Source organism: Sapajus apella, unplaced genomic scaffold, assembly GCF_009761245.1.
Source record: "Sapajus apella isolate SASKATOON/1434 unplaced genomic scaffold, GSC_monkey_1.0 scaffold28, whole genome shotgun sequence".
NCBI lineage: Eukaryota > Metazoa > Chordata > Mammalia > Primates > Cebidae > Sapajus > Sapajus apella.
In genome coordinates this window covers 13,059,733-13,085,246 of record NW_022436968.1, presented here as the reverse complement: position 1 = coordinate 13,085,246, position 25,514 = coordinate 13,059,733, and the positions used below count along the sequence as shown (strand labels likewise).

Genomic DNA, 25,514 nt, shown 5'->3' with positions numbered 1-25,514 from the left:
AAATTTAGCAGTACAATACTTTCCACTCTAATGAAAACTGCAAACTACAATTTTAGAATGCTGGAACAGAATGGGACTTTAAAGGTCATTGAGTCCAACCCCCTCATTTTTCTGATGGAGGTGTGGAGGCCTTAGACATAGCCACTAATTTTCTGGAGGCCAAAGAGCTTATTAATGTTAAAGATGAAACTCGAACTAAAATCTGCTAAGCTCTGAAGTAACGCTGTCCTCACTATATCACAGATGCTCTGCCTCCTAGGATGAATCTAAACTGACCAGATCTTATAGCATAAATATAGCTGATATTATTGGTTGTGGCTTACCCTCCATGGCCATTCAACTGTTACATGGCTGAGTGTGAAATAGCAAAGGTGTCTGACTTATAAGTTGCTAAGAGAAATGATTCCATACCCACACCCTGCCCCCACCTCTAAAAACTTCCTGCTTGATGTTCATCAATAATGAATGGCCCATCCCTGCAATACTCAGAGGGAGCTTGCATTGCACTTTTGAGCAGCCTGTTAGTAATGTACAGTGGATAGAGCCTTTCTTTCAAATCCCAGGGCAGTGGGTCCTTCAAGGCTAGCATTGCATTTTCAATTAGCTGCTGAGTGAGTGCTTGGCATGTGTATTAGTGAAGAGGCACACAATTAGCTTATTGTTCCTTTCTGTATTGTGCTGAGAGGATCCAAGGGATTGGTGGGGGAACAGGCAAGCCAGGCATCACCGTGGATGCTGAAGAAGGGGATTACTCAAAACTCTGCATCTTCACTTGCTCGCTCTGGAATTACAGCTATTTATTACGAAGGACTCTGTGTGGCTTAGCAGAGTGTGTCTGAGGAAACACACCTCGGACACCACTTAGGGTTAGTCTTTCTGAGCTCTTCACATCTCTGACTAATTATCATCATTACCATGGAGCCCAACAGTCCCAAAAAGATACAATTTGCTGTGCCTTTATTCCAGAGTCAGATTGCACCTGAAGCAGCAGAGCAGGTAAGTGAAATTGGATGGGGAAAAATTCTTGTACATAGGGTAATATGAACATGCATTCTTGTTATTAATTGAAAGATTCTTTACCTCTTGATTTGGCTGTGACTTTCAAGATATGTAAACAAGAAATAAGTTAGTTTTTATACATACTTGTATTTAAATTGCATTGGGAGAATTATTAGCTATAACGTAGCACTTCACTTGATATGAAATTTGCAACTATGAGGGGAAAATGGCTCTGTAAGCAATTCAGATTTGGATTCATAAATCTGTTCATTTTTGCTCATTAAAATAACAGGTTCAACATTTAGAGCAACTTTTTAAGAATTCTCAAAATGAACAACTTTTTAAATTTTTTATAAACTAAAATGATTGATTTAGCAATAAAGTCATTAAATCCTGAAATAGTTTCAGACTATAGGCTAATATTTTATTTTCATATATTTTTATTGTGAACCCACAGCAGTGATTATAAATTTATATAACATATTGTAGTTAGGATTTGTAGCTTTTTGTACGATTTTAAAATCATTTTCTTCAGACATTACAAACAGTTTTTTAACATTTCCTGGATTCTTTCTCCATGTCTCATATTGGCTTACATCTGTATCATCTTTCATATTCAGATTCACTTTAGACTCTTGATGTAACAGCATCTCTTAGAACTGCACCTGTGAGGAGGCAAAAGCAAAGAAATTTATGAGGACATCAACCTAATCCATTAATTTCATAAAACTTAAATTACTTTTGAATCATTTTCCAAGTATTTGATATAAAATCTTAAGAATCATTATTTAATCTGTGACTCACGGTGTTTCAGGATGTTTTGACAATCTGAGGTAAATGCATCTAGACTCAGTCCAGGTAAATGTAACCTTGAACATATATGTCTATGCTGAATCCCTGGGGTGTTTCTTCTATCTTGGACAGGATGTCATTGATACATTTTATTCTCTATCCTACTGACACTTACTTTAGAAATTTATCCATAAATGAATATATTAAACAAATAAAGGATATTACATTTCAGGAATTCTAATAATACTATGCTCCTATAACTCTTAAAATTAAACCCCAAATTTTAGAGTTTGTAATAACTTACATATTCTCATAAGATCCATATTTATTCTTCATTTGTTGATTTGTTATAAATATTATACTAGAAAATTAAAAAGTTAACAAAATTAATTGAAATTCAAAGCTTATGCTGTTAATTTAACTGCGGTACCTGCTAGAAATAGGTTTTCAAGCTCTTCCTTCTCCTGTTTAAAAATAAGGTTAATGGATCTTGAAAGCATCACCAATATTATGAGGCTCCAAGCCAGCCACTAACATTACCAGGTCATCTCCATACCTTCACTGTAAATTATTTTTCTGTTGTATCATTCAAATGCATATAATTATTTCTTTTCCGTGAAAATGTAGCTTTTTGGTCAAAGAGTGTGACACTACTATCAGACAGTTCAATTCTGTGGCTTTCTATTACTTCAAAATAAAATTAGGGAGACCTTATGTGTGCCCTCCAGAGTTTGCTTTTCTATGTTGGGGAAAGATGAGGATGGGATGAGACAGCTTTGCAAGCTGCAGAGTAACCTGGGGCAGTGTCTGATTCTCACTGATATTATCTGGGCTTTTGTTGTTCACAGATCAGAAAAAGAAGACCTACGCCAGCATCACTTGTGATTCTCAATGAACATAACCCCCCAGGTAAAGAAACCTAATGTCTTTCACACTGATGGAACATAATGGAATTGCTTGAGTAACGTCAAAGTCCATGTCATTACTGAAAAGTCTCAATTTAATATTTCAGTTAGCAATATTCCAAAAAGCTAATCTGTACAATGAATCATAAACAGAATCAGAAATAAATATTATAGGAACCATCTCAAGCAATACGATTTTGTCTAGAAATTTTCTCTGTATTTTCTCATCACTAATGATGATATGTTATGAAATGTTTTGCTAGCACTGGCTGTCATATGTTCGGGTGTTTATATGGAACATGGATCGCTGCTTATAAATGAGGCTGGTGAAAAGCTGTTTAATTAGGTTTCAAAGCTCAAATTACAGCCCTAGAGATGCTTATATCTTTAAAGAGTAGGGTTTTTTTAAATTTGGAAAGGTTGACATAGTGTGGGCAATGGCCCAGCGTTGGCTTCAGATTTGCTGCTGATGTCATCTCTAAATAATGTAATTGACATGTAACCAGATCAATTTTCAGCACTCACTATTTGAGAGCCATTCTGAATGGCTGAATCCATTTGTTGAGGTTTTATTTTCCATTTCCTGTAAAAATGAAAACTGCATTATTATTCCTGATAAAAGACTATCATGTGTAATACACAAACATTATTTATTTATTGAGTGGGGTGAGTTTTAGTCTCACATTTGAGTGCTGCCTCTGGATATACAAGTAGGATGGGAAAGGTCATGGCATTAATTTGTAACCAGGCTGAACTTGGTGTTGAATTTTTTGCAGGTATAAACAATAATGGGTGGACAAAAGGAGTTTAAGCAATGGAAACATAATATGTTGAATAATAGACTGTAGTGAGTGATCTAAGAATACCAGGGTGAAATAGTCCTTGACTTTTTCAGACTCTTTTCTAATTAGAGAAACATATAAAAAGAAAGTAAATTAATAGACTATTCATCATTGAACCCAAATCCAAGAAAATTTTCAGGTGATGGAAAATAAATAAGCTAATTTGTTTCTCTTGAAAACAAATAATTATAGTTTGATCCTATAACTTTAAAGTACCATTGGATTTAAAATTATTTTCAAATATATTACCACAATAAATGTTAACTTACTTATATTTGGTTAAATAAGAGGTGCAAATGAATGTAATTACAGTTTAAAAATAAATACAAGTATGAACATAATTGGGGGGGGTAATTTTATAGCAATTTTCCATCACTGCCTTGCTCATGGTAGCAACATTTCTGCAATGTCCTAAAACTTTCCTCCCTATGCCTGCTTGAAGTGTACTGCACAACTTGATTTCCAGGTGTTCCATCTCCTGGAAAGCAGTTTTCAGAGGTGTACAGACATTGTTGCTGTTTGAACATAGTGAAGTCATGCAAGTGACCTTCATCGCTCTCATTTGAACTCCCACAACAGTACCTACTTTTTCTTGAGTGCCAAATATGTGCCATTTTACAGATAAGGAAAGTGTATATCAGAGAGGTGAAGTGATTTTTGTAGCTATTCCACTAACAGTCACATATTCCAGAGACAAATGCAGATAATTCTGATACTGAAGCCCATACATTTCCACTGGCACTGGCTTTGAAAGTTTCAGTTTGCACTACATGGTGAACGTTTTATAATGTGACTAGTCATTCAGGCCCCATAAACAAGCAAATCCAAACAAAATAAATCCATTGTCTGGACCACTTATCTTAGTAGATTAGGAATTGTACTTAAATATCACTGGGAATGAATTTAGTTTTTCTCTAGAAACCTTTTTCTTGTCAGATCTCCCAATTACTAGATGGTATTGTCTCTTTTCTCTAATTGACCTCATCCTTCTCTTTCTTTTTTAAGCACTACTGGAGACAAATTAGATGCAAACAGCATCTTACAGAGAATGACTTTATTTTAGTACCTCACCTGCCTGCATCTTCATCCCTGTTAATGGACACTAGAATAGTCTGCAAAGAACTAATCAGCCTTTGACTGTGTATAGGACTTGCATCAGTGTGCATGGCAACTAGAAATTTTGGACTAGTGGTGGATTTTTGTAATAAAACCCGTGAAAGCTTATAGTTTTCCCAGCAAAAATTATCTAGCACCAAGATTACTGGGGAAATAACTCTAAAAATAAAACAACAACAACCGCTCATCATCACTGGTCATTAGAGAAATGCAAATCAAAACCACATTGAGATACCATCTCACACCAGTTAGAATGGTGATCATTAAAAAATCTGGAGACACTGTTGGTGGGAGTGTAAATTATTTCAACCATTGTGGAAGACAGTGTGGTGATTCCTCAAGGACCTAGAAATAGAAATTTCATTTGACCTAGCAATCACATTACTGGGTATATATCTAAAGGATTATAAATTGTTCTATTATAAAGACACATGCACATGTATGTTCATTGTGGCACTGTTTACAATAGCAAAGACCTGGAACCAACCCAGATGCTCATCAATGATAGACTGGACAAGGAAAATGTGGCACATATACACCATGGAATACTATGCAGCCATAAAAAATGATGAATTCGTGTCCTTTGTAGGGACATGGATAAATCTGGAAACCATCATTCTCAGCAAACTGACATAAGAACAGAAAGTCAAACACTGCATGTTCTCACTCATAGGCGGGTGTTGAACAATGAGAACACATGGACACAAGAAGGGGAGCATCACACACTGGGGTCTGTTGGCGGGGGGACTAGGGAAGGGACAACAGGAGGTAGAAAGGTTGGGGAGGGATAACATGGGGAAAAATGCCAGATATAGGTGACATGGGGGATGGAGGCAGCAAACCACATTGCCATGTATGTACTTATGCACCAATCTTACATGATCTGCACATGTACCCCAGAAGCTAAAGTACAATAAAATATATATATATATGAAAAATAAAAGAATTTCCGCCTTACGGTTAAAAAAAAAAAGATAACAACAACAAACAAACAGCAATAAAAGAACACCAAACTAAATCAAACTTGGATACTGGTTTTAACTAGCCATGTGACCTTGGATGAGGGATATGTCCAAGCTTTATTTTCTTATCTATAAAATAGTGATTATAATATTCTTTCTTTCAATCTCACAGGGTTATTGTAATGATCAAAAGAGTTAACATGAACATGACTTAAAATTGCAAAGTGCCGCAAAGATTAGGTGTCATTAACTGATGTGTTTGGAAATACAATATTTGCATGTGATATTTAAGGATGAAGATGTAACAAGAAAAAGAGAATCTTTGTAATCTCATCTGCTCTAAATATTTCTGCCCTATCCAATAGTTCGTTTTCCATAGATTATCTGAACACTCTCTATCAAACAACAAAACAAATAACAGTAACAACAAAAACCATCCTAAGTATTAAATGACCATTTGTAAGCAATTGTTCCTCCAGTCATCCCAAAGCAGTATGTTCTTTGACAAACAGAAACTGGGTGCAGCTTTAAATCCTGGTAAAACTAAACAAATCTCTTCAATTCACTGAAATTGGCCAGGGAATAATTGGCTGTTCTTGGAATCACCTGTCATTAATGCTGTTTAAAATCCAAATCCCTGCAAATCTTTCTTTATTGTCAATTAATAAAGCAAAGAAAATTAAATTCTTCATTATAGAAACATAATTAATAAACCATTCCAATTCATAAGACAAGATCAGTGTACTGCAATCACTGTTAAATGAATTAGACATAACTTGCATTTTTTTTTAACCTTTTCAAGTGTTTGCAGAAAGAATCAATTATATTAGTATTTGAAAGAATGATTACATATGTATGTGTCTATATATATGTTCTGTTTATATTTTGTAGAGGGAAAACAGAAAGATCTTTCAGCATGTGTATTTAGATTTTTCGTTTGCTAGTTCATCTCTGCTGGTCTAAACGCATAGATGGAATAGGCACCTGATGAGTTGTATTCTAGGGGCAGCACAATGTCCCATAGTCCCTTTCTAACAAATGGCCTGGAACTCTCAGCAGTAGAAGCACTATGTAAACAGATACTTAACCTGTTAAGGATATATATCACCCTAAATCATGGGTTAGTAAATCAGTTTAACTCAAAATAATGGGAAATGAAACTTAAATTTTTAAATTGAAGGCCTGAGGTCTGGGAAAGGTTATCAGCAAATGTATGTCTTTATGGCAGAAAAAGCAGAAACAATGCATTTGCTCCTGGAAATAACTCTGAACTGCCAGGTGGCAGCAAAACAATACTGAAAAACTGAGATAGTGGGTGTAGGGAATCACCAAAGATCCTATATTTCCTCTTTTTCTAATGTTTTCTGGGGCTACCAATGTGAGTGACCTTTGTAGCAAACTGCTTCTCTTTCTCTATTTTCAGTTCCTCTTCTGATTAAGGGCCTCTTTATGATAAGCTCTCTGAAGCTACACAGGAGAGCATTGTTATCTATTCTTATACTGTGTGCTGTTTGCTTTTACTTTTGTATAATCTGTAGTTCATTGGTCTGTTCTTACATTTTTTATCCAGAGAGTTGCTGATGTGTAAATTGTCTATACAGAGAAATAAATTGCAAAGCCACTTTCTGTCATTTATTCCATCACATCTATAGATGTTTTAAGTCTACTTAAAAACATTACTTGTTTTTAATTAGACTTGTTTACTTGTTAAGTATTACTTGTTTTTAAGTAGAATTATGAAAAGACTGTATATTTGGCTACCAGCATTTGAAATCTAGAGTTGGAAAATAATTTCAGAAAATACCTACTCTAACCACACATCTTCATGACAGACATTCATAATCCAACCCAAGTCCCTGAGACTCATTCCATTTTATATACCTCAGAGAAGAATCCATAATTACCCGTGCTTTTCAACTACAGCTCTGATAATTTCAGATATTAGAAAATAGTTTCTATACCAAACTTAAATTCCCCACTTTATTCTAAAATAACTCTTCATTTGTTCTCTTCAATAAAAAGTCATTTTTTTCACCTTTTAAAATACATGAATGAATGATTGTTTTTTATTCTCAATCTCCCTAAGGGCTTTAATAAACTCTATCCAAATTCTCCCTATTGCTCTGCTTTTGAAGCCCAGGGCTGGACACAGTCTTCCAGTAAAAAGCCAGCCTAGATCAGGTCTTCTGAATATTAAAGTTTGTGGCATCCATTGTTTTCCATTTACTGTTAAGCAGAGACAATATGGTTACAATTATATTTAATGGACCTGATGCCTATTAAACCTGAGTAAGCTGTAAGAGGCCTGGAGCTAAGTGCAGATTTGGGTTAGTACCCAGGAGTTTTGACGTCATTTAAAAGCTTGCTGTACATCTAAAAAGTGGAATCAGAAACATAAGGTAAAATAGTTTTTTGGAGGATATTTATTGAACTTCCTATCACAGCCAAATTTGGGGAAAATCGACTTTATCTTTGACCCTTTTATTGTCAAATATCCTTTGAAATCAAGAATAAAAACAAAGGTTGTTCTCAGATGCCTCAGGTTCCCAAAAGTTAGTTAATAGGTGACGTAAGAGATTTATGGTACTAAATATCACACTATTTCCTTTCAAACTTGACAGCAGGCCAGTCACTAGCGAGAACTGGGATGTCCAATTGCTCTGGCTATTCAGCTCCACAAACTGAAAAAGAAGCCACAGTTCATACTCTATGTAGCATATTTCTAGATGAGTCCTGTATTTCAGGATTCTGAAACTAAGTTAACTAATGAGATTTTGAAGCCTCTATATTGGATTCCTGAGACATTGGATGATAGCTAGAAAATAATGCTGGACTCAGATTGAATTGTTCAAAACACAAGGGGGCTCCAGAAATTTCTGGTGATTTTTTAATCCAAAAATAATACTTTTTCAGGGTCAATAAAGTGAAAATGGAAATTTATTTCCAATATTAAGGCATCACATGCCCAAAATCTCTCTTCATGGAGACCCTCTATTTTGTAAAATGAATGATTGTGTTGTCAGGAAACAACTGGGCTCCAGGGATCACACTGAGAAGTTTCTGGGGACTCTTAAGGCTGGATAAGACATTGTCAGGCCCAGATCTTGAGGTACTAGCCACTCTCAGGGACCTCCAATTAAATGTATTCAAATAAATGCTATACTGGCCCATTGTCCACACAGTCATGTTGCATTTTAAATAGTCTCATCTAAATGTGGGTGTAATTCATGCGGATCCACAATCCTTGCTGATTGCTCAGCATTTATTTTGTTTTGTCTTGTCTTGTATTAATAACAATATAATAGAAAAAAAATGGCCCAATGTTTGATAATTATTGAAGTGTTAGCTAGTATTAATTTCCAAGAAATTGTCAGAAAAGTGTATTTCCCTCAATATTTATGAGTTATTGAATGCTGAATGATTTAAAGAGAAGTGACACATGTGGATTTCAGTGATTCATGTACTGTATAATTAATTGACTTATTTTCCCTTAACTCTTCAGTCTGTGCAGCCAAATAGCCCAATCAATTGGAATAATTGTGAGCAAAAGATGAGGTTCCAATTCTTGATAGTGAAAAGGCTTACTACATTGTAAGTGTTCAAAGTAGCTAATCTAATGTTCAAACTAAATGAAAAAAAAAAATGAAAGGGACCTGCATTTCTTATTCAAAGATGGCCCAGCTTTTTTCTAATCCAGATGGCATTAGGCATTGGTGAATAGTGTTCCCAAAAAACAGTAGTAGTGGATAAGAAAAAAAAGATCTATAGTTCCCCCTCATTGATCAGGAGAGGAATATACAATTGTGGAAATATTATGTATCCTATACTGTAGTGTTGGTTTAACTGAGCATATCCTGTTTGCCAATATAATTTTCATGACATATGAGTTCTTAAGATTTTTTAAAATAAGCATGCTACCAATGCTTAGGTTTTTCATAAGGTTATGAAGAAATTATTGCAAATAATTGACATATTTGTGGCCAATTTGTGTTTGACTTTTCAAAAATGAAATTCGTATTCCAACAGTATGTGGAAAGAAAAAAAGTTTGAGCATTGAGTATAAAAATCCTTTAGAGAGATCTATCAAATACTCTTGCTGCTCAATTTTGATTCTACTCCATTTTGATTCACTCATTTTCATACATCATGTCTGTTCTGTATTCTATCTAACCTTTATTTATTGAAGCAGTTCTCTTATGCTGACTGTTAAGACTTAGTCTAGACTGACTCACTTGCATAAATCAGTCTCTTTTTCACAAATTTCTCTTATTTAAAAAAAATTTCAGAACAAAACTCACTTAAATTGCAAAAGATTTCCCTGAATAATCTGACCCATTGTCTGTTATTCTAATATTCTTCTCTTAGCTTCTAAAAGATGTTTATGGGTTTATACATTCAATTCAAGGTATTGAGTCCTTACTAAATCCTCTGGGAACATGTGGTCTAGGGAACAGAGAATAGTATGTCTGGATGTATCATGCTAAAATTGTAATAACAGAAACCCCAGCTGCTGAAACCATAGTAAAGCTAATTCTGGCCAAGGCATAGAGGCAATTATTTATTATGCTTCCTAGTCTATAAAGCATTTGCATGACTTATTTTGATCTTTGGGCTTTCAGCTACCAAGGATTGAGGTTAGAGTTAAAATTTTACTATTTATTCCAACTTACTAGTAGAGAAGATGTTAAATGCCTGTGAACTATTAAACTTAAATGAATTAAAAAAAATTCTCCAATTCAAAGTCAATCCATCAAACTTTCTTGGCACCAACTCTGATTAAAGCACAATGTTACTGTTCTAGAGGATAAAACAGGTGAATTATCAACCCTACCCACATGGAGAAACTTATCTGAGACATATTCACAATCTGACATATGTATTTTTATAGTAAAACCAATAGGGTATGCCAAAAATACAAAATATATTTCATTCAGTAAGGAAATGACTATCATAGGATTCTTTGGATTTAGATTAAAATGTTGTAAAGTACAGCACACAAACTAGATGCCTGATAAGTGGCAATGATTATTTTGGGGAGGCAGGCATGTAATACTTAAGAGTAGAAGCTTTGGAATCACTCAGGTCTGGATATGAATCTTAGAAGACTGCTTACAGCAGGAGTTTCCTCAGAAAAGTAGCTCTTTCTCCTAAGGCTCAAGAAGACACATGAGGTAGTTGGGCTCAAGTGTCACCAAAACGCATGTGTTTTCCCACAACGCTATGTTTCACTAAATATAGAATACATTCATTTCCAAGAAGGGTAGCCTGAGTCCATTGAATAAATAGATGCCCATTTTTGGGCCTGCATAGTACTAGACACAGATGACATCATTGTCAGTTGTTCTGGGTAGCTTAACAGTTGTTCAGTTTCAAATTTGATAGAAAAAATTACAGCTCTTTGTAATTGCTTCTAGTTGATAGTCATATTTCATAAGATCATAAATTAGTAGACTGCTAACAATAAACCTAGCCAAGCTGTGTGCTTGATGGAAAAATAGTATTTCCAATTTTTTTTTTTTTTTTTCTGGAATTGTTCAGAAGCAAGCTCTTGAGCCTGGGGATTTTTGTGTCTCCCTCCAATTATTTTCTAGGCATCACTTCCACCAAGCAGTGATCTGTCACAGTTTCTCCAATTCCAGATGCATTTCCAGACAGAATTTGCCAGGGGCTTATGCAGAAATGCCACGGGATCTAGGCAGGTGACATGGATGAGATCCCAGGCCCTGAGAAGTACAGGAGGCTGTGATGGGAACTGTAGTCTGCTAGGAGAATACAAGCTCCATTCAAGGCTTTCAAATTAAACAGATAAAACTGCAAATGACATAGAGAAAGCACTATAAGAGACTGGGGCACCAAAGTGGTAAGATTTTAGAGATACTGGAAAGTATCACCCTAAATTAGTTTCCAAAGTACCTGAAATCTTACCTTTTGCAGTTATTGCTGCAACTTCTAAAACACAACTACTCTAAAGATACAACACATTATCCTTGACATCTTAGAACAAGTGTCTACCTGGGGCTCAGGAAGGACCTGTGAAAGCCAGGGGTAGAGGGAAAGCATGTCCTGAAGCAATAGCCCCAGCTGTGACAATCTGGAAGCTCAGAATTCACTTTGTCCCTCCCAGTCTGTGTGCTGTCTCTGCCCTCTCCACACTCGGTCCAGCCCCTTCGGCTCTTCTCTAACTTGTTTGGAAAATGTTACATCTATATCTGTGAGTCTTTTCTGGTCTTGGGCAGAATATTATCTTTGAATTTAGCTCAATGACTTTATGTCATTTAGAATAATTTGATACGGTAAAGCTTAGTGTTTAACAAAGCTATTTGTGAAATAAATTGCCAAAATCTGCATCAGGAAAGATATATATTGACAATCTGGTCAGAATACAATTACAATTTGACCTTGGTAATAATGCTGAGGAAAAAAAGGACCGTTCGATCTAAAAAGCTAGGGATTTTATAAACTTTCGTTTTTTGTTCTCTGGGAGCAATTTTCCATCATTATGGAAAACAATTTTCAGAATCACACTCTTTACATATAAATACAGATTGACTTGCTTGTGAAAATAGAACTGGATGTACAACAAAGAAGAATGAGAACAGTTATTTTGGAATCCAATTTTTAGAATGCTTTGCTTCAATATGGCAGACATAATTACATGATATGTGATTGACTATGGCAGCTTTACTTTCATGATTGATTTGTCATAAGCTTTAATTTTTATCTTGCTATATCATTTTATGCTTTTTTCCCCTGTCTGATGATAAAGAATAGATTTTTAGAAAATATATACACAAATATTTACAAACATGAACACACATACACTTGCACACAGAAGTAGATATCCAACTGTATGTTAAAAAAAAAAAACCCACATGGACTATTTAACCAGGTAATAAATCCATATCCACTAAGTAACCTAACTTACAAAAGAGGCCTGAACCTGCCAAAGTGTCATGAAAATCTTTGTAAATTCAGGTTTTAAATGGAATAAGCTAATAAGAATTTTTTTTTTGTTTCTAACATCTTGAATTAAAAACCAATAGATTAAAAGCAAATTGTATTATTTTAAAAACCAAACTTGAATAAAAAACACTGAAATTATTGGCATAGATTCAAGTAATGTAGTTTATTAAATTTTTTTAAAAGTAAAGAGTATTTTAAAAAATAAGTTGCATGTATTCAATATTAATAATACTTTATATTCTCATTTGAGTAGGTTTCATATGCCCATTTTCATGATTCACAGACAGAAGTATTATAATTAGATGTAGAAAGTGAGCTCCTCGAGCTACCACCTGAAAGTCAATGTTGAACTAAAATATATCATCCATGTTTGAAGACAACTTTTCAACTACTGTATTTCAGTTAATTTTATCCCCATTCTTCTAATTGCTAAACCATAAAATGTTAGGATCGTCTCTGACTCCTCTGTCTCTCTTTCATGCCTGAAAAATATATCAGTGTCTTTTCTGTTAACTCTATTTTATAGGTTGAACCTGTCCTCTGTGTTTTTATTGTTTCTGCTGTATCTATGACACATACCGCTTTATTCTGAACTCACACAGTAACTTTCAAACTAGTTTTCTTTGACTTTAACACTGGGAGGTCATTTTGTGCAGGGCTAAGAGCCCTAACCTTAGAATCAGTGAATACGGGTTTCACTAGTGGCATGAGTAAATCTCAGAGTCTTAGTTTCCTCCTAGAGGAAGCAGGGATCATGGTAATGCTGGTATTGGTTGTGTTGCTGGAGTCAAGTGAGATCATGCATGCTGGCAACACTATTGATGCTAGGCTCGGTCTTTGCCCATTCTGGTTTGTGTGAGAGGCTTTTGGCAGACATAATTACATGATATGTGATTGACTATGGCAGCTTTACTTTCATGATTGATTTGTCATAAGCTCTAATTTGTATCCTGTAATTTACCTGCCCTAGCTTTTAATTAGCTAAGATAAGGCACCTGGAGTCTTCTCATGAATAGCTCATCTATTTCATCACAATCTACACATCAATCTCATTTCTTCTTTTGAATAAATCAGCCATTTCCTCTACAGTCTATAGAATCTTATTACACAAATTGTTGACAAATGCACTAAAGCTGAGACTTGATTAAAAGGAAATGAACAGAACAAAGGAAGATGATTGTTAGATTATGGTTAATGTTACCACTTTATTTCCTTTTTTATTTTTGCAGAGGGTTCATGAAGCAGAACACAAGAACCTTGTTTATTTGCCATAGAGAACTTCCTATTGAAAATAATTTTTCAAAAATGTGTAAAGATTTCTGATCAACTAGGAACAGGCTTAAGCTGGATTTGCTTCCCCAAATGCTTTTAGGAATATTCACTCTTTCTTCGTGGATTTTAAGCACTTCTCACTTGCCTCCAATGGTTAAAATATTTTCAAGAAATAATGCCAGAGGCCCACTCACCATCACATTTCAGTGAAGCAAAACGGCATGAATGATTATGCTAAAACGGATCATCTCAATTTCTACCACAGGTCATTTTACTTGGTGAATAGCCCAAAGTTCCTACTTCACTTAGCCAATAAAGGACAATTTTTTACTTACGGGCCTGGAGATGTCTGCAAATATTTTCACACATTCTAGATCTACAGTACACAGCCATCATTGGAATCAAGGCAAACACCAGCTGTACTTTTCATTTAGACAGTTACAGAATAAGCAACATATTCAAAATATATTTTGAAACATGTTTAGTACAGAAGATACAAAAAACTGCCTCTAAGTTACAAGTAAAATAATTTAAAAAGAAAAACATAGTAAATCAAAAGCAAATTTAAAGGGGGTAATAGAAATGTATCTTACTTTTGGTAGATTTATAGTTTGCAATCTATTTGTTCTACAGTATATGTCTTCACAAACTCTATCAAATGAATATTTTAAACTCCGTTTTACAGAGAGAAGGTGATGGTGAGCTCTTCAAGGTCAAAAAAGCTATTTCAGTAAGTAGGTCTGAAATGCACACATAGATTTTATAACCAAGATCAATGTACTTCCCACTCCATTAATAACATCTTTATTTCTGTAAATAAGCAACATAATACTCTTTCTATTTTATTTGTCTTTTTCATGGAATAAAATATAAGCAAGCTCTTCTTTGTAGCTTGGCCTTTGAGATTCTGTTTAATATCCCAATATGCATTTCATCTTTATTCCAAAGTGAGTTGGTTTTGAAGTGGTAGTGCTAAACTTTTTCTTTCTCTTCTTTGATATTCGTTAGTTAAGAAGACTGCTTTAGCATTGTAAATACTAGATATATTATTCTAGAAGCTAAAAACCAAAAAAATAGATAACCAAATAGGAAAAATAAATACCATCCATTATTCCCTCCTTAGAGCTGGACCCTATTATTTGTTTATCTCTGTGTTTGCTTGCCTATATATATATATATATACACATTTATTTTTTAAAATCATTGTCTTGACCTAAGCCATCATTAATTGCAAGGCTAAGGGACATCTGGATTCTAGTTAACTCAAAACATGACCAATACATGCACATATTGTCATTTCCCCTTCTCTTCCATTTTGGTTCTTCTTGTCCTATGACTCAGATCAAATCCCCCTTCCTTCATGAAGCCTTTATGGACCACTCCAGCTGAAAGGTTTTGCACCATTAAGAGTAATACATCATGATACCAAACAAGGCTCGTTCTGCCAGCTAGCAGTAAGCCAATCACTGTGTTGGTGGCCTTTGCAAAAGAGAAAAGATTTTATTCACAATGCTGCTGAGAGAGGAAATGAGAAAACAAATCTCAAACCCACCTCCCTGAAATCAGAGCTTGGTAGTACTTATGGGATAGAAATGGGGATGGTCTGAAATGTGGGGAAAGGTGATTGATGCAATAATCAGGATTCTGTGCAAGTGTAATCAATCTACGTGGCTCTTCATAGGATGCATGTTCCAAAAATGGTGGTATTAGCATCATGTGAGGGTGGAGTTTTTGGCCTCCTGACATCAGACGGTCATGTTTTCTGCAAACTGGGCAGGCCGAGTTGGAGGATCAGTAGTTTCAATAAATTAGAACTGGACAAGAGTTGCACTCTTGCTCCTGAAAAACAACTTTTAGCAACACTTACCCTAGAGAAATACACATCAGAGATGTTATCTATAAGGAAACTAATGAAAGTTTAGTTATGCATTATTTGGTTATGTGACTTTTAGCTATCTAGGTTTTAAGACCAACTAGATGTAAGTGATTAGAAGCAAATAACACAGGTTAAGCTTGGTGGGCTTAATCAGGTTAGCCTTTGGTTTCAGTAACTGGATCCATTAATACATTTGCTCCAGCTGATTATCCAATGCCTTTCTGTCACCAGATAAAGCCATGAAGGAATAGATATTGGAATTAATAAAATTTAATGTGGATTGAAAGAAGAAAGATCCATGTATATGAGGCTTTCTAATTTCTCTCTGGATAGGATGGCTGCAAATAAGGCTCTGAGGATGGAGCAACCCTCACTGTAGAAGGAAAACAGATGTCATTAAAACTAACCTGAGTATTCCACAAGATTTATTCTTGTCCTCCCAGTTCACAAGTACCTGCACTTGCTGATGTGCCTATTGGATTATTATGAGTTCCTACATAAAATATTTATGGGCATAATTTAAAGTGGGCTTTGAAGCACAAAACACAGGCTGAACAAAGTTTTGGAATCATCTCAACAAGAATGAACTTTAGTAGTAGAAGACATGAACTTGTTGTTTCACTGTTTTAGTATAGACATGCTCTAAGGTAGGCATCACAGGTAATTAGTGGCTGCAGATGCATAGACAATTTTACAAAATGATGATTTTGGAACTCCTTGAGTTTTAGAATTTAAATCCTGAACATGTTTTTTTTAATGACCAATTTTATTCTTTTACTGTCTTTATTCACATCTGATTTTAAAGTATCAATAAAATGGTAATGCTAGAAAACTGAATACACAATCAATTTGGCTGCTTTCTTATAAGAATATAGGAGTTCAAGAGTTCAATTCAATACCATCAGATAGTAACCATTTCTGTCCTACTGGATGGTCATATACTTTCCTTCAATGTTCATTAGGTATGTGCCCAGATAAATAGGGGCTAGGTTTTCTTTTCATTTCCTTTGAGTTGTAAAATAAATATTTTATCCAGCAACTGTCCTTAAACTATTACCTTTGTTAGCAATAAGCTATCAGGAAATAGCAACCCTATAGTCAGTACTGAAAATCAAACCATTCATTACATATCAAATGCACTTAAAATTATACAACTTCACTCCAAAATCCATTTGATGTGTTTTCTGGTAAGATTTCTATGTAAGGAGAACATAATGACTGTACTAGAAATCATTTTAGAGTGGACTTTGTATTACATCCTTCTTTTCCCTCACTTTATACACAAGGAATCCATAGAAACAACTTACTTTTGCCCTACTGAATATTTGAAGTCATATATACATATATGTACCTTCACATTACAACATTTCAGCTGCTATATTATTTTCTGACTAAGTTAGATAACATTATGTTCTATGTATTTCTGTTAGCTGGGTATTTATTAACATGTGTATCATTGTGGACATATTGCTGTTATATTGCATAACAATGAGCTTATAGGAGGCACCAGCTCCCTTTCCTCATTTCCTGCTTAGAATGTTGATATTCTTCTTAGCATTTTTTCCTCATATAACACAATCCTCTTTTCATCAAGGTATTTTTTTTCAGTATTAAAATTTTCTGCGCTGCAGCTAGAGTTTGGCATTGTCTCGTTGTTTTTAGAGCTATAGATCTACCTTTCACTTCAATAAAAAACCTGAGAAACTTTAGTATCAAATTCCTTATGAGAAAATAACTTTTTGAGATATGTCATAAACTTTGACATAAAACAAATTGAGAAGGAATAACATACAATTACCTACTCCAAATTTTATACTCTAAGAAATATATGTAAACTGAAACAAAATAATACAAGACAATAACAACAAAAACCAAAACTGTTTCTATACAAGTTATTGGATTTATATTTTTATTAATAAAAATGATTATATAATATGAGCAAGATTCCTTGGGCTTAAAGTAAAATATTTGGATCCTGGCTTTTCATCAATAATCTTGGTTGACTGTCAGAAAAAATGACTAAGACTAATGCACCAAAATGATATTTCAAAGAACTGAAAAACAAATATTAGATTTTTCATGACATTGTTTATTAATATGCCTCATGATCTAGACTGATTTACATACTTTAAAATTTCCAAATTTAAATACTCGAATACCCTCAGGAAATGCCACCAAACATTTGAGAGGATAAAGATATACTTGAAATCTGTGTTTATAAGATCACCCCCAAGTATCTGTACATAGTAATTCTCACCTTTGTCTTCCATAACTGGTACGATTATACCACCAAGAGTGATGGCATAAAAAACCCAAAAACAAAACCACGAATCCCACAAAACTGCCATCAACTCATATTGGGACAGAATTGACCTGCATTCTCTCCCATAGTCAAGAAAACAGCAGGGAGTTTCCTTTGGCAGTGGAGATTAATAACATTCTGCCAAACTCTCAACATATTAGGGAAATGGACTCACTGAATTATAAAGGAATCACATAAATTGTCAATTTTTAATCTACTGTGATGAAGATATCTGCAATTTGTGTTTACATTTGAGATCTGCTCTGCATAATCTTGCCTCATCTTTTCCAAACAGCTGTCTGTATTTCACTGCCTTTGCTCACCTTTTGCTCTTGCAACTGCAATGTTTAGGTTTCTTAGCCTGAAGAAACACAAAACCTGTAATTCAACTTTATGCTTAGTCTTGGACCTTTATCTCTGGGCAGAGTGGCCACTTGTCTTCTAACCATTTCCACCTTAGATCTTTTATAGAATTTTTTTCTACTTAGAATGTCTTCACCAGTACCCTATTTTACTAAACACTTGCATTTTTTAAGAAACTCAGATTCCATTTTGTTTCATTCATTTTTGGACATGGACATACACAGAAATATGTTTTCTTGCAGCTCAGAGCTGAAAAAATATCACTAAGTAAATTACAGTTAGGTAGCAGTTTGTATTTCTGAATTTCCTACATTCTACCAAAAGTGGACATAAATCAGTCATGTAGCATCTCCAAGCTAATAAAATCAATGGTCAACCTCTATGATTTTTGTTGAATGTATGTTTGTGTGTGTGTGTGTGTGTGTGTGTGTGTAGGGTGTGTGTATGTAAAATGGACACTACCATTTGGACTTGCACAAGTTTAATTACTAAAAAAAAAACTGCTCAATTGCCACCCCAACTCTCACTAAAACCATTCCCTTTTCGTTAATTTTATTTGACAAAGATTGTTTCATAAACAAATCAAGTACACAGTAAAATTGATAAAAACTAGAGTAGGATCACATAACCCAGTTTTGATCTCAGCTGTATGCTAGATTACTTTCTCCAGGAATTTCAACAGATGATTAGTCAGATTCCACTTGACCATTTCCAGTGGTTAGGATTTCAGCTGGTTTTCAAGCATCAGGGCTGTGACTGGAGAGCCCCAATTGTTAGAAAGGCATGCCGTATATCTAGTTAAAATATCTTTCCTGAATCTTTGCCCTGTTAGTCTTGGTCTGCTCTTTTAAAAGATCTCAGAAAAAGTGCAGTACTTCTTCCAACTGAACACCCTTCATGTGTTTAGGGACAGACATCTTCTTTGCTCTCAGTCCTCTCTGATATAAAATTTGCATGTATGTTTAACTTTACAATTATGAAATATTTTTAGATGTCTCATTATTCTGCTCCCTAGCAATACACAGATTTTCAGCATAGCACCAAAATTTCATTTATATAACAGATAGTTACTGGGGCCAGGTAATGTGCTGAGTGTGAGGATTTACAATGAAAGGTGATGGAGCTTGTGGTGGCAGAAATACAGGATGTTTTAGTAGGAACATATAGCCCAGTCAATGGCTATATTTTAGGGGAGGGGAAGGAAGAATATGCTGAAATCTTAGGGTAAAGGCAAGGAAGACTATCCAAGACAAAAAGAAAAGCAAAGGTAAAAGCCCAGAAGCATGACAAGGCATTAGAGATTCAATGCCATGAATAGAGCCTGTTACGATGTGGCATGGCATGCCGTTAGGTGGAGGGTGGAGATTTGGCAGGTGCCATATTGGCAGGCATTATAAACATTTCTAAAGAGTTAGGATTAGGAGCCACAGATGGTTTTAAGAAGGAGGGCTCACATGCTTATTTTTTACTTTAAGAAGGTCGCTGTGGCTGCAGATAAAGAAACCTGAGTGCATAGAGATTTAGATTTAATGAACTTGATGCTCTATTGGATGGCAAAATTGGAGGTGGTGATAAGAAAATATATTGAATTAAAGCTATAGATTCTGGGGCCCTTTCTAACAAGACAGAAGCCATCTGGGGGAAAATGGGAATGGTAAGGAATTCAGAATGGAATACATTACTCTAGACATGGTAGATAAAATAGCCCTCATTCTAATCTCATATGAAATATTCATAACATTCCAGAAGTAATGCCTCAATAATGGAGCTTCTAGAGTTAAAAACTAATTTACTAGATGTTTTTAGAGTAAGCACAATGTGCTTATAAAAAACAGAAATGTTTACCTAGTAATTATTACTTAGATAATATTGGCAATATGTATAATATAGGCTCAATATAGCTATCTGAAAAAGATTACTGCTCTTAATCATTAAAATAAATTCAATTAGACATGTACATCATTAGCTAAGCAATTTAGATTAGTTACTAAAATCCACTGATCTGCTGAGTCACTAACATGCTGCCAGGCAATCTGGAGGTTGAGTTATTATTCCCTCCCTGACAGCTGTTCCACATGTATGGGCTCTAAGGGATAGCTAATCTTAAAGTGTATAGCCTCAGTTCAATATATCAATTCATATTCAAAGTATAATGAGAAAAACATTTTTCATTCTTCTTTGATGAGTTTTACACCCTTTCATTTTTAAATTTTAGGAAAGTGAGCATGTGTGGCTGAACAAGTTATCTAAGTATGGTTTTGAAAGTTTTGAAGATTTGTAAGTTTACGTAACAAATTGTTTCAATCTGTAACTAGGAGCATCTGTTACATACCACATAAACACATATTTTGTATCATATGTGTTATTTCTACCATTATTTTCAAGTCTCAAAAATATGCCTAACTGCACTATCCATTCTCGTAGTCTCAGGCTCTTCAATCCCAACCTTAGAAAAATTATATTGCTTGCCGGGTAGTGTGGTGTAACAGAAGATGTTAGCCTTGGGACCAAAAAGACCTAGGTTTGAACGCCATTTACTAGGTCTGTCACTTTAAGAATTTACCCAATCTTATGATCTTCTGTTTACTCACATGTAAAATGTAACTAATAACGCCTACTACATGGGGTACTTTAAAAGATGAAAATTAAAAAAAAAGTGTTTGGCACTATGGCATCACAGTATTAGAGCCAATAGTAGTCATTGTAAATACAACATTAATAGTTTGGAATTTGTTGAAACAAAAAGAAGATTATTTTTTTCTTTCCTCAGCTAGAGATTCTGCCAATCTCATCATTGCATTTGTTATGTTTGATGGTGATCTTATGAATTGGGAGATGAAGGGTCCCCAAAGACCATTAGCTGAAATTAAAGAACTAGCAACTTAAAAGTCAATGAAACAGAATTAGGGTTAATTTCATATTATCACTATGATCTTACTAAATAAAGACTTGATGATATATGGAAGTGAGGCTTTGGTTATAAAAGATCAAAGACATATACTTTGATCTTCACTAGAACCTTTGAAGAGTCTTAAAAATATTGCCTTTTTTCTTTCTTAGTCAGAAAATAAGGATTAGATGAGAGACTAACCATGGATTTAAAGTTAATCAGATCTGCATATATGGATGGTATACAGCACTGATGAAACAAGATTTGAAAAGAAGTGATACTCCAGCCAGTTTGTCCTTAATTTCTAGACACATACATTGGTTCTCAGGCCCACAGAGTAAGTGTTACAGTTGAATGTGATTAAAATTTTTAGCAAAATCATATGGACCTATTGAAAAATTGCCTTTAAAACCTGAGACATATTTTCTGGCTGATCTGTTCCTTTTAAACAACGGTCTTAAGTTTTAAGCAGTTTCCCCCTGTGAGGCAGACATGGAAACATGTGTGACGCCATGTACCATTAGGAGTATAACACAAAGAAGTTGAAACACTACCCTGCACATGAGCCGTTATTGACGTATTGAGTTATTACAAAACAGCAAGAAGTTTAAAGTCTTGAACAATGATCAAAGTGACAACCACGGACATTGTAATGTTAGGATTTCAACTGGTTAATCTGCCTTCTTACTGCTTTTTGATAGCTTTCAGAGCATTTATTCATCATGTTGGTCTTCAAATGAGGATATAGTAGGTATTTCCTTGTATAACTGGTTAGGTTATTATGTATATTCTCATGTTTCAGCTATAAAAATTGTTTATTGTTTTTTGTTTATTTATACAAAAGGCATAAGGAAGTAATCACAAAACAAAAACAATAATAAATAATCTGGATTTTTCAAGTCTGCCATGATCTAGCTATATAAAGAGCTAGTTGCCTCATGTCTTTAGAGCTTCATTTTCTGAATCTATAAAATTAAGAGGTTTGATGAGATAACATTCTTGATCCTTGTGTTGAAATTTAACAATTTTAGTTACTGTTGGACACACACACACACACACACACACACACACACACACACAGACACACACACACACACACACACACACAGACAGGTCTATCTACATATATGCTAATTTACCACATAACTGATTTCTCATGATGTTTATCATTCTGTGATTGTATATATATTATGGATTATTTGTTTTAGAAAATAGCAGTAACAATATTAACATACTACTAAGTCTATAGTTATATATTTTTCTACCTTTAAATTATATTTAATATCCAATTGAAATTTCATTCTAAGTCCAACATTTCATAGCAGAAACCACTTGAATGTCAATCCCCAAATCTGTCTTGTACATAGTGCCATACTTGGAATTCTATGCTTTTGAGAATAATGCCACATTGAGGCATGTAGTGGTGAAATAAAAGAGAACTAGATAATAGTGGATTTTGTCCTGACCTCCACTAACCAAGTAACCTTAGTAAGGCAATTTGTCTTTCTTTTCCCAAGACCATGCTTTTCCTGTTAGGCAACAGAGGCAAAGTGCCTGGAGACTAGGAGTTTTATCTGGACTGATCAAAAAATGTAAGACCTGAAAATTTTCAGTGCATTCAGTATATGTAAAAATATGGCAAAATAGAAATCAATGCCTTTGCATAAATGTCTATAAAATATAACATCAGCTAATTATTTGCAGCTTAAATAATGTAGCTATAAACAAATTACATTTGGGTGTGAGGTCTGAGTGAATTATATCATGCTTGATATAATATGGGATAGACCCCTCAAGGTCACTGCCAATGCCTTCGGTTAAGGCAAACTCGTAGAGAGAGACAGACTCAATACTTTCAAAAGACACTCCCATCTCTAACATTTCTTTTTTTTTTTTTTTATTTATTTTATTGCATTTTAGGTTTGGGGGTACGTGTGAAGAACATGCAAAATTGTTGCATAGGTACACACGTGGCAGTGTGATTTCCTGCCTTCCTCCCCATCACCTATATCTGGCATTTCTCCCCATGCTATCTTTCCCCAACTCCCCACCCCCCACTGTCACTCCCCTATTTCCCCCCAACAGACCCAAGTGTGTAGTGCTCCCCTCCCTGTGTCCATGTGTTCTCATTGTTCAACACCCGCCTATGAGTGAGAACATGTGGTGTTTGATCTTCTCTTGTGTCAGATTGCTGAGAATGATGGTTTCCAGGTTCATCCATGTCCCCAAAAAGGACACAAACTCATCGTTTTTGATGGCTGCATAATATTCCATGGTGTATATGTGCCACATTTTCCCTGTCCAGTCTATCATTGATGGGCATTTGGGCTGGTTCCAGGTCTTTGCTATTGTAAACAGTGCTGCAGTGAACATTCGTGTGCCCGTGTCCTTATAATAGAACTATTTATAATCCTTTGGATATATGCCCAGTAATTGGATTGCTGGGTCAAATGGAATTTCTATTTCTAGGTCCTTGAGGAATCGCCACACTGTCTTCCACAATGATTGAACTAATTTACACTCCCACCAACATTGTAAAAGTGTTCCTATTTCTCCACATCCTCTCCATCATCTGTTGTCTCCAGATTTTTTAATGATCGCCATTCTAACTGGTATGAGATGGTATCTCAATGTAGTTTTGATTTGCATTTCTCTGATGACCAGTGATGATGAGCAGTTTTTCATGTTTGTTGGCCTCATGTATGTCTTCCTTTGTAAAGTATCTGTTCATATCCTTTGCCCACTTTTGAATGGGCTTGTTTGTTTTTTTCTTGTAAATCTGTTTTAGTTCTTTGTAAATTCTGGATATCAGCCCTTTGTCAGATGGGTAAACTGCAAAAATTTTTTCCCATTCTGTTGGTTGCCGATTCACTCTAATGACTGTTTCTATTGCCGTGCAGAAGCTGTGGAGTTTGATTAGGTCCCATTTGTCTATTTTGGCTTTTGTTGTCAATGCTTTTGGTGTTTTGGTCATGAAGTCCTTGCCTATGCCTATGTCCTGAATAGTTTTGCCTAGATTTTCTTCTAGAGTTTTTATGGTGTTAGGTCTTATGTTTAAGTCTTTAATCCATCTGGTGTTAATTTTAGTGTAAGGTGTCAGAAAGGGGTCCAGTTTCTGCTTTCTGCACATGGCTAGCCAGTTTTCCCAACACCATTTATTAAAAGGGAATCCTTTCCCTATTGCTTGTTTTTTTCAGGTTTGTCAAAGATCAGATGGTTGTAGATATGTTGTGTTGCCTCCGAGGCCTCTGTTCTGTTCCACTGGTCTATATCTCTGTTTTTGTACCATCTCTAACATTTCATCATTACATTCACTGTTTTGAAATAGTGCTTTTATTATCATTCTTGACAGCCTGCAATTTTTAAAAACCCAGAAAAGGGGCTTTTCTGATAACTTCACTTTGAAGGTAGTAGTATAAAGCATGAGGGTTTTGATGTGAGATAAATGTGGGTTTACATCTCAGTTTGAATCCCACAAAAGCAACATAATTTTCTTGAGATATAGTTTCTTTTTTAAAATTTTTAATTTTTATGGGCATATAGTAGGTGTACATATTTATGGGGTACATATGATATTTTGATACAAGCATACAATGTGTAGTAATCACATCAGGGTAAATAAGATATCCAACACCTCAAGCATTTATCATTTCTTTGTGTTACAAACATTCTCATTATACCCTTTAACTTATTTAAAAGTGCACAATAAATTATTGTTGACTGTTATCGCCCTGTGTTGGTAGCACAACAGGGTGATAATAGTCAACAATAATTTATTGTTCATATTTATTTATGGTAACCATCATTCTACTCTTCATCACAATGTGTTTAGTTTTTAGCTCCCACAAATAAGTGACAACATGTGAAGCCTGTCTTTCTGTGTTTATTTCACTTAACATAATGACCTCCATATCCATGTTGTTGCATATGATAGGACCCTGTTCTTTTTTTATACCTGAAGAGTAGTCTATTGTGTATACATACCACATTTTTTATCCATTTATCAGTTGATGGACACTTAGGTTGCTTCGAAATCTTGGCTATCATGGATAATACTATATAAATATAGGAGTACAGATCTCTCTTTAATATACTGATTTCTTTTCTTTTTTGGTATAAATTATCAGTGAGATTACTGGATCAGATGGTAGTTCTATTTCTAGTTTTTTTCAGGAACTTCCATACTGCTTTCCAAAGTAGCTGTACTAATGTACATTCTAACCAACATGTGT

General features: G+C 34.8%; 1 protein-coding gene across 1 annotated transcript in view; it reads left to right on the top strand.

Annotated features, from left to right (window-relative positions):
* Positions 1-490: 490 nt before the first annotated feature.
* Positions 491-25,514, top strand: part of PPP1R1C (protein phosphatase 1 regulatory inhibitor subunit 1C) — a 139,966-nt gene continuing 114,942 nt past the window's right edge. Inside the window, exons 1-2 of the mRNA XM_032292757.1 lie at positions 491-996; positions 2,640-2,700. Coding sequence (XP_032148648.1) covers positions 916-996; positions 2,640-2,700 — 142 coding nt within the window. The 5' untranslated portion in view covers positions 491-915. The remainder of the gene's footprint in view (positions 997-2,639; positions 2,701-25,514) is intronic.